Genomic DNA, 10,162 nt, shown 5'->3' on the forward strand with positions numbered 1-10,162 from the left:
CACGGTGCTGTGGCACCAACCCGAAGTTCGTTAATTAATCAATGTATTTCTATTTGACAAACGGATTAAGGGAGTAGCTAGAGTCATGTCAGCAGGGGCCATGGCTCAAATTGAAAGTGATGCGGATGCCAAAGAGGAAGAGTACTTCAGGCATTTCCACGCCTAGGGTGGTAAAACTGTAATTATGCAATTATGGAATTCCGTGTTAGGCCCGCCCATGTTCGATCCGAAACGACACATCACTTTGCCATGGACTAAGCCTTTTTTCGGGCTTTTGTTGCTGTTTGGGGTTCCGAAGGGTCAAATTTGCCGTTTAAGGAAAGATTTGATTTGTTAATTGCTTGGGCAAGGAAAATCCGAATTAAGGAGCGTTTTTTTTAGAAGTCTTTGAATTTTCTTTATTTTCTAAATTTGATATTATTCCGAATTTCCATTTTCGGTAATTTTTTTGTTAATTATCACTATTAATTGATTCGGCTTCCTTTTTAGACGAATCATTTAGGGTTAGGGTTTCTACCTATTTAATGAGTTCTAAGGCTTTGGGCTGGGGGGATTACTATTATTATTGAATGAAAAAAAAAATGTAAAGAGAGTTTCTCTAAACGACTATCTATCCAGCTTGTGATTGTCCTTATTACATGTCCGTTCATTAATTCATAGTTGCCCTGCATCAGAAATAATTTATGTAATTTATGGCCCTCATTTATGAAAGACAGCTTCGAACTCCTCACATTTACTGTAACCGCGTAATAACTTCACCTTCTAGTATTGGATAATCGTTATTGTCACCACCTATTGATGATGGTATATGTATAAGAAGTAAAAGGTAGAGTGGGCTCTGCATACTTGTTTTTTTGTACTATAGATAGCTTCGTCTTTGCAACCGACTCATGATCGTCAATAACCAAAAAAAAAAAAGTTGTGTTCGTAACACTATTCAATAAATTGTATGAACAGAATATTGAAAATGCTCCGTTTGTGTTATGGTAATTGGAGCGCGGTTTTGTCGTTCCAAAGTATTTTTTGTTTATTTTGTCAGTCTAATTTGGTGGATGACTTTAGAGATGGATTGTGGATGATTTTGAGTTTGCGTGACACCATCAATGTACATAAACTATATGCGGAGTCTCAATTATGATTCTTCCGGGTGGAAGAAGCACTTGGATTGACAAAATGACGTCCCTTAGATCTGGGGACACTGCCAAGCACTACCTACCATGCGAGAAAAGGGGCGCCATTAATACTATGCAAAACTACGTCGTTTTTGAGCGGGAAAAGATGCACCGTTTGGACCATAAAAGGGGCTCTGCTGTGTTCGTTTTAATTTCTTGTTTGTTTGGTTGGCATTCCATAACAACTGTTATTTATTTATTTTGTGGGGCTCATTACAGGTCCTACAAATATAATTCAAACCACTTTATGTGAGAGCAATAGCATTTTGATCATAGTGCGAAATCAGGGAAAGTTTTAGCAGCTTGATCGTGTATACTAGTATCATAAATTCAACCCCTTTCATTATATAATTATCATCTAAGCATATAACATGCGATCTTCGACATTATGGTTTGGCTCGAATTACACTGATAAAACCAGCAGCTCGAAAGAGTGCACAAATCGATCACTGATCCTGAAAGAAAAAAAGCTATAAATATCACAGCAGAAACCAATCAGGGATAATTCAAAGACAAAATTACTAAAGAGCACATCTAAGGACGTTGCATCCATGACCTGCAAAACCAACACTTGATATGGGTAGGAAATAGAAGCATCAGAAGTGCCAGATACAAAAGTAGTTGCATTGAAGGTCATGCTCATTCTATCTGTCAAGTGATCTTATAGTTTCAAAATATGACATTTTGAAATAGTAAAGAACTGTCATGAAAACATGTTGTGTGACCATCTAAATATCTTTTGAACAGAAAAGAAAAAACACAACCTCTCTCTAACGTAATATGTTGTGACTTTTCAAAATGCTCCATAGAGCGGATTGGTAAAGCCTATATCTCTCTGTTGAAAAAGAAGCTACAATGTTCTTCTCTATGTCAAAAAAATGAGAAACTCAACCTCTCAAAACCTTTTGTAGCTTCTCTTTTCCCTTTTTCGTTCTCCAGTGCCTAACTATATACTCTACCGCTTCGCGTAGTGTTGCTTTCCTCCCTTCCTTGTAATTCCAAACTTCTGGTGTTACATACCTACTAATGGGATTGTACTCATTTGTCTCCATCAAGGCAATTTTCACAGCAGAGTACACTTCATCACCAACCTCATTCTTTAGATTTTTCAGCTTTTCGTCGTCTTCATAATTTCCTGCAGCCGCATTCCAACAAACCATCTTAAGGTGAATGACAAGGTCAAAAGGGAAAATAGGAGAACATAAATATAATGACGAACAAGAAAGAACGCCCCAACAAATAATAACTGGTAAAGGGAAGGCTGTTCATACCACTTTCTAATATAGTACCACACTTCAGTATTAAAAACTGCAGAGACGTGCTGATAAAAAAAATTGCAGAAACATACAAAGTGTTCCTATTTTGCGTATTTCCCAGAGACAAAATAAATCAAGTTCCTCGTTCTAACACATAGCCCACATGCAGGACATTGTCCCTCATTTGTTAAACGTGCAGTACTTCATAAAAAGAGAGAGAGAATTCCCATACAAGGAGGACTTGTCACCTGAATCCTAAATTAGAATGCCATGTAAAGTTTCCATCAAGTGTAGATCACTAGGACAAAATTGTCAAGCAAAGATGTCATTATACAGAAGTACATGGCACTGTCCCAAGGGCTGAAACAGAAAGAAAATCTAAAATGGTCTCCTGAATGAAAATGCAATACCTCTTCCTTGTCACTTCCTCTGATGATCTTAAAGGGATGCCAGCTAGGATCCCTCGGGTAAGCATCCCATGGCGAACATAGCTTCATAGCTTTACGATCAGCTTTTTTTCCATACTTCCTCTTGGCTGCAGTATGGAATTGCTTACTGTCAAGGTCGCCCATTGTCTTGATGCCAATAGTAGCCCAGGCTGACTGCCCCATCAAGCCCTGTAAGGCAAGAAAAATATGTTTGTTACCAATCCATAGGGAAATTACCTCATCATCGGAAAAAGATTTAAATTTGAAGAAAAACAGAAATTATAGAAGTACTAAAAAATCAACTTTACCACAAGTTGTACAATCAAGTATGCAAACAATCAGAGTCATCCCTACCCGTTTTTCTATTCCATTTATAGAATTCCCAAGTGACAATGCTCATCACTTCAAAGTAAGATACACAGTGAATTACTTTATTTCTCTGTTATTGATGTAAAATAGATCAGCAAAACAGTGCATGATCAATGCACAAAGAGTTAAGCATCAAACCTACTTCCCAAAGGGTTTCCCACTTATCTTATCACATATCAGCCCATATAAGAACCATGAACAAGAATACTACTCACATTAATTAACTCCTTGCGAGCTTGTTGAACCTCATCGTTGCTTTTGCGTTCCTTTATAATGAGAGCTTGACTCAGGGATTCTAGATCTTCAAGGTCTTGCTCCTTTTTTGCTAAATCTTGTTGAAGTGCATTCCTCTTCTTCTTCTGTTCCAAATCCCCGTCCTTACCCATGTGTCGAACAACTTGTATTGCCCTTCTCATACGCTCTACCTCCAACTCCAGGGCTTGCCTGGCATCAATTTTCTTCTATAATTCCAAAATTCTTGCATGAAGGTTTTCTTTTTCTCTCTGTCGTGAAAAAGTTGTAGTAGAATCATTAAATCATACAATTCAGGCAGATAATTGTCACTTCAGTGATCTAAGTTAAAACAGAAAGTAGAGTATATTACTTGTTGATCTTCTACCAGCCTTAGAAGGTTTTCATCTGCTATCTTTTGCTCCAAGGTAGCTCTCTCATTCTGAAAAGATAACAAATTTGTTATAGTTCTAATTTCGAACTGCTGGTGATTCCGAGGGCAGATGTTGACAAACAACGAATATGACTCATTTTCAACTGACTGCAGTGCACCAACAAGTACAAAACAAAAGCTGCAGCTCATTCATAATAAAGTTGTATGCTATTTCTAGGGAAAAAGGAGAAGGATACATCGAAATTTTGAGTTTTGACACCAATGTGTAGTTCACCAACTCGACAAGGCCAACAAAAATTTATTTCTGTTAAGAATGTTAGATTTATTGGAGAGTTCTAACCTAAAACCAATTGGCTATAGTTGGAGTAACCTCTAAATTATATTAACCAAGTTTGGGTGGCTTAGATAAGCGACGTGGGACAAAGTCTAACAAAGAAATTTGAAGAGCTGCACACCTACAAAAAGAGGAAGGGACTGTTATTCTTTTTCGTGATATTGCTTTTGGAATTGGCACAAACTACAATAATTTTCTTTATCTAAACAACCTTAATTAACAAGCAAGTTGAATATCAAGCACTTTCAAGATTTGCTAAAAGCACCTAAGAATATATTCCAGTCTGTTTAACCAAGTGGGAGATTGGGCATTGCTACTCTTTCTTCCTATTCTAGAGTGAGAACTGAGAACCTTTTACGAGAAGGAAAATTTAAGTACCATTTTCTTCTCAGAGTCGAGCTTCCTCCTTTCATCTTCATTTCGGGCCTCCCATTTCTCCAGTTCTTTCTCACGCTGCACAAGCTCTTTGCTCTGCAATTCTATTTGCTTATTAATATGTTCATGGTCCTCCAAAATCTTTTCAAGTTGGCTGCGCGCATTCTGCTGCATCTTTGTTATCTCTATTAAGGATCAAATGGGGACAAAAAGAAGACAAACATCTAATGTCAACATGAATTAAAAATCTAATGCAATGATAATCGAACAACTAATGAACTGTAGCATACTAGCACCAAGGTAATGGACTGTGCTAGCTAATAATCGAGACAAATTACCTTCATTGTAAGCTTTGTGCATCTTATCTTTCTGACTCATCCACTCGCTCAGTGACAGTAATTTTTAGTTGTATTTGCACTCAATCTCCTTAAGCCGCATATTTTTTACCTCGATCACATTAGTCAGATTCGTCACAAGCTTTGTATCTTTCCGCTTATCCTCTGCTTCAATTTCAGAAATACTTTTCAGATCAGTCTTCCGGAGATGTTCACCAACTATACTGTTAGAGTGGAAGTCCTCATCGTGAGCAACCCATCCAAATAGTTCATCTCCAATGTGCTTTGCTGCAAAGTAATCCCTCATGCCCTTTTGGTTTGATTCAAAAGCCTTTTCAAACATCATTGCGTTGTGAAATCCAGGCCAGTCTCTACTGAACTCCACCACTGCCAATCCGGAATGGCCCTTGTAGTTCCATTTGGGAGTAACCCTCACTGGATTGAAATCCTGTGCAGCCAACTTATCCCTAAGATTTGACCCGCTTTTCCCAATGTAACGCCCATCCTTTTCTCAACAGGGATGTTTGCTACTATCCCTACCCACGGCCAAACAAACAACTCAGTGCTATCGTGTCCCACAGGAGCATCAATAGCCTCTGTTGTGGATTTGGACATTGACCCATTTGCCTTAAACTGCTCTTCCATGTACCTCACTAGGGCTAAATGTCTCCCTTTCTGTTTTACATTCTTGCTCCCAAAACTAGAACAATGCTGCAGAAGCTCCTTGTATTTGTAATCCCTCTTTTTCCTCCCTTGGCAATACCACCATCTACACACCCCATCCGATAATTCTATCTTGATACCCCCATCCATTAAGCTCTTGTGACACTCCTCGGTGTATTCCTCTAACTCTGAATCACTTATATCTGTTTCCTCTTCTGATGAGTGAGACATTTCTGTAATTCAGCAAAATAAAAAGACACAGTGAGGAACAGCGAAGCAGCTAACTGGAGTAGTTATTATTGCCCAGTTAAACAAATACTATATAGCTAATGAGGAACAGATAGTAGTGCTCATCAACCAAAACTAAGCAAATTCACTAAAATTTCCAGATAAGCAACAATGTTCCACATAAAAAACTCAGGTTCTTGTCCAATGCTTCAGAAAAGAAAAAATATCCAATATGGTATGCTTCAGTTCAGTTATAACCTAAGATTCCTATCCTATGTTTTCCTTGGCACGTCCTCAGTAGCCAAACGGAGCATATACAAAGGGGCATCACGAAACCAAGTAAAATCAAAATATGTTACGAATCATGCCGAGCTTTAGCTCTGTCTTATGTCTAAAAGGTAATCAAAGATCATCTACTAGTATAGACCGGTATAATATCGTGGAATCAGGCAAAAATTGAAACACGTTACAAATGGTGTGAAACCAGAGCAGGATCCCGAAACATAGCATGATATACATGTCTATAACCCTAGGTGAGGAAATGCAAATTAATTACCTTGAAAATGCAGTTAATGGGTTGTGGATGAATCAGAAACGGGAAAATCCTTGACTTGTTTTCAATGGATGGAAAGTTGAAACCAGAGACACGGATGGGGGGGTGCTTAAAACAGATATGGGACCATGTATATACAGCAATGAGCGTGTGACCATAAAGCTTCCTCTGGACTGCAAACGAATATGGAAAGAGAGAGAGAGAGAGAAGATGGCATTTGTGGAGAGAGAAACAGAGGTTCATGTCTTCCTGCATAATGCAGGAATAATGACGCGCACAACTTCGTTATGAAAGTGGTAGTGCTACAGCGACGACGACGCTGTCCTTTTGCATGCCTGTAGTAGAAGAATACGAAAGTGTACTCAATGGATCGATACAGATTACAGACCCAGATTACTCTCTATACAGAGCGGTGAAGATGCGTGTACCAGGACACGTGGCGGGTTTCCTCGGCGAGTAGTAGTAGTACATATTTTGGGTATGTGGTGGGACCGGGGCTGCACTTTTGCGGTGGCTACTGTCGGCCGTAGACGAATGAGAGCGCTCCGCATGTTTTTATCAATTTTTTTCATTTCACGTATTTTTGGGAAACAATTTTTGCACGAGAAGATATTCGATACTCACGGGGCAAAGTCGAGCATCAATTTCCATCACACATTGGTATGATGGTATGGAGTCTACACATTTGGGGGGATCCCATTAATGTGTGGTGACCGTGGTCTAAATTCGTGTTCAATCTTGTTCCAAAGACATTGAATAGTTTCACTTTTTGCACCCACTTTTTGTTCACATTTGGCTCTCTGTTTGTTTCAATGTAAAATCTTTTACAATAACAAATATTTTCCATGTAAATAATTTTACGTGAAAATGTTTTACACAACTATCATTTCCGCTATTTGGTTCTGTATTAGGAAAACAATGGCATTTATAGGACGAAAAAAATCCCAGATGACAGTGAGCATGTGAAGACACCGATTTAGCATGGTTCCTGGCCTTTTCTCTCTAAACTACTTTTCTCTCTCATCAAACAATGGATGAATATTGGGTTATGCTTTGAATTTTTCAGATTTGGCAGAAAAGTTCTCTCAGCTGTTGCCAGGGGACATATACGGGGAAAAGAATACTACTCGTAAATGACTTCCGGGGATGGTTGTCGTAAGTTAATTTACATTGATTTGGTGGAAAACATTACTTGTAAAATATTTTTCCAAATTTATGTGCAACCAAACACTGAAAATTTGATTTAGTGTTTTGAGCCACTATCGAGATTCATATGATAATTCCAATCGGGCAATTCGCTAGTTACAAAAGACTAGCCACTGAGTCCCAACCGAATCCCCCTGTTTTCATTGCAAAAACTTTTAGCAATTGATTAATTCTTCCTAAAATAAAACAAACCCGCCTCATCAATCTAGATCAAACTTCAATCCCGTTGGCAGCTCACGCAACTGCCCACTGAACTCCCATCAAAATCATTACAAAATGTTTTGCCCACGGGATCATTACAAAATGTATAGGACATTGTAATCACCGCATAACGTCGGTGTTGTCTTTGTGTTCTTCTCGATCTTAGTATATATATATATCATTCTCTTCTGCTATTTACAGGTCCTGGGAGTGGAAGGCATTGCTCCAGGAGTAACTGTACGTACGTTGCTTAACTTAGGAAGCGCTATTCCGGGTGGCTAGCTCTTGACAAACATTGTTCCAGTTGAAGCTGCAGTTCTCTTTTCTCTGCTCATTGTTTCCGAATTTAAAATGGGAATAATGCTCTAGAGAGAAATTACAGATCGAACAAGTACCTCATTCCATAGAAGTACCAAATAATGGAAACATTCAAAGACCTGCTGCACACACATTTTTACATTATCCTGAAATCCGAATGAAAAGTTAGATGATTGGATCGAGTACCTATGGATATCGGATTGAGCTGATTTTTTGCAAATCGGATTGAGCTGATTTTTTGCAAAGACCCTTGAAAAAATGTTTCATATTTAATGAACAGCTCGAATCGTTAGTGTGGGACCCGTAGTGGACCCCACAAAAAATCTGTGCACGATTTGTGTCGGTTTTCTATGTGTGAATAGCACAGCTGTAAAATTAATTACAATAAAATATAGGTGAGCACCAAAGACAAATCTGTACTGAACAAGTGCAAAATCTAGACCCACAAACCACCAAAAGAGTTGTTGCCTTGTTGGTAGACCATGAGAGATGCTACAACCACACCCAAATTTACACATCCAAATATACACCTTCTCACAAAACATAAGGGTCTCAAACACACTGCACACATAGTGTGTGTGGGACCCTTGTGTTTTGTGAGAGGGTGTGCATTTGGGTGTGTGATTTTGGGTGTGGTTGTAAAATTTTTGTTAAACCACTATAATCCAAAGAAACCACCTTAGCAAATCAGTACCAAGTTCATTTTGGGAAGTATTTTTTTTTTTAAGTCATATTAGTGAAAGCACGAAAGCTAAAAATCAATAAGATATGTATGGCTCTATCATTGTTTATGGCATGGGAATATCACTTTAGTTTGGCAAACTCAGATGAAAAAGAAGTTCCAGTGATGGTGAAATTGTTGAAGACAATTCAAAGTACTGAAACGTGTGTTAGATTTGGTGAGAATTGTTGCCTTCTTCTCTGGAGTCAAAAAAAAATAATTTATGATAACCAAATGTTTTGGCCACTTTGTGCGCATCTCAACTAATTCCGAGACCCTGAAGTCAAATAATATTACCGGGTGAAGTGAGGGAGTTTGGCTTCTTGATATAACTTCCAATACTACCTCTTAGATCACTTTTGTAACCAGGTAATTAAAGAGATTATTTGTATTTTGGGTAGATTAATTGGAAACAATAAATTATTTGATTAAATAAAGTGACTTTTAAATAGGTAGTAGATCAGAAATGCACCACAAAAGAACCTCTCGAGTACTCAAAATGAATTATTACTTTCTTGTCGCCTAAGAAATCAAAAGGAACACAAATCCTTTTTTGTAAAGGGGTGGGTGAGTTGGGACAAATCCAAAAGATACAACTCTGTTTACCAAAAAAAAAGATACAACTCTAAGGCCCCGTTCCGGAACTAAAAATAAGTACTTATTTTTTAAAAAGGCAGTTTCAAGATAAAAAATAATGTGTTTACACAAATAAGTTTTCTAACAATATGAATCTTGTTTGATAGATCTTATCGAGATCTTTTATACGGTGCAAAAAAAAATTATTTTTTATTTATATTATTTTTTAGTTTGAAAATGTGAAATAAGTACTTATTTTTTAAGAAAAAAGTGTTCTGAAACGAGACCTAATTTGTCAATCTTAAGTTTTTTTTTTTTTTATAGACAAAAAGATTTTATCAAACTTGATAAATAGTACATCGATTCGACAAAACTCCATATTCAAAAGAGAAACTTGAATCATAGAAAAAACCAAAAAAAAAAGTATACATTCAACGCGAAATTGAATGAATCCAAAAGTACTCTTAGGCCCCGTTCCAGAAAGCCAAATAAGTACTTATTTTTTAAGAAGGCAATTTCAAGCTCAAAAATAATGGACTTATTGAAATCTAAAAATATGCAATATGGATCTTATTTAAGAGATCTCAATGAGATCTTTAATACGGTGCAAAAAAAATTGAAAATTTATTTTTCGTTTACATTATTTTTAAATTTAAAAATGTGAAATAAGTACTTATTTTTTAAAAAGGTGTTCTGGAACGGGCTTTTAGTCACATCGTTTCATGTGGTACGTATCCTTACCTTGTATTGGATACGTCATCCATTATCGTTAACATTCCAAGGCAAAGTTGACCTTTACACC

General features: G+C 37.4%; 1 protein-coding gene across 3 annotated transcripts; it reads right to left on the reverse strand.

Annotated features, from left to right (window-relative positions):
- Positions 1 to 2,094: 2,094 nt before the first annotated feature.
- On the reverse strand, positions 2,095 to 6,383 carry LOC131314810 (factor of DNA methylation 4-like). Of its 3 annotated transcripts, XR_009196520.1 has the most exons (5): positions 6,342 to 6,383; positions 4,898 to 5,790; positions 4,563 to 4,744; positions 3,830 to 3,898; positions 3,180 to 3,728 (listed from the first exon to the last, which is right to left on the reverse strand). XR_009196520.1 is itself a non-coding variant. In XM_058343664.1 (4 exons), the coding sequence occupies exons 3-4, from the start codon at positions 3,639 to 3,641 to the stop codon at positions 2,713 to 2,715; spliced, it is 534 nt and encodes a 177-aa protein (XP_058199647.1). In that variant the 5' UTR covers positions 3,642 to 3,728; positions 3,830 to 3,898; positions 4,563 to 4,890; the 3' UTR covers positions 2,095 to 2,712. The 3 variants fall into 3 exon arrangements, 2 of the variants coding, with proteins under 2 accessions (XP_058199647.1, XP_058199648.1); XM_058343664.1 differs by lacking the exons at positions 4,898 to 5,790; positions 6,342 to 6,383 and adding an exon at positions 2,095 to 3,045 and having other exon boundaries at positions 3,441 to 3,728; positions 4,563 to 4,890; XM_058343665.1 differs by lacking the exon at positions 6,342 to 6,383 and having other exon boundaries at positions 4,898 to 6,133.
- Between the last annotated feature and the right edge of the window lie 3,779 nt (positions 6,384 to 10,162).

Source organism: Rhododendron vialii, chromosome 13a (assembly GCF_030253575.1).
Source record: "Rhododendron vialii isolate Sample 1 chromosome 13a, ASM3025357v1".
Classification (NCBI taxonomy): domain Eukaryota; kingdom Viridiplantae; phylum Streptophyta; class Magnoliopsida; order Ericales; family Ericaceae; genus Rhododendron; species Rhododendron vialii.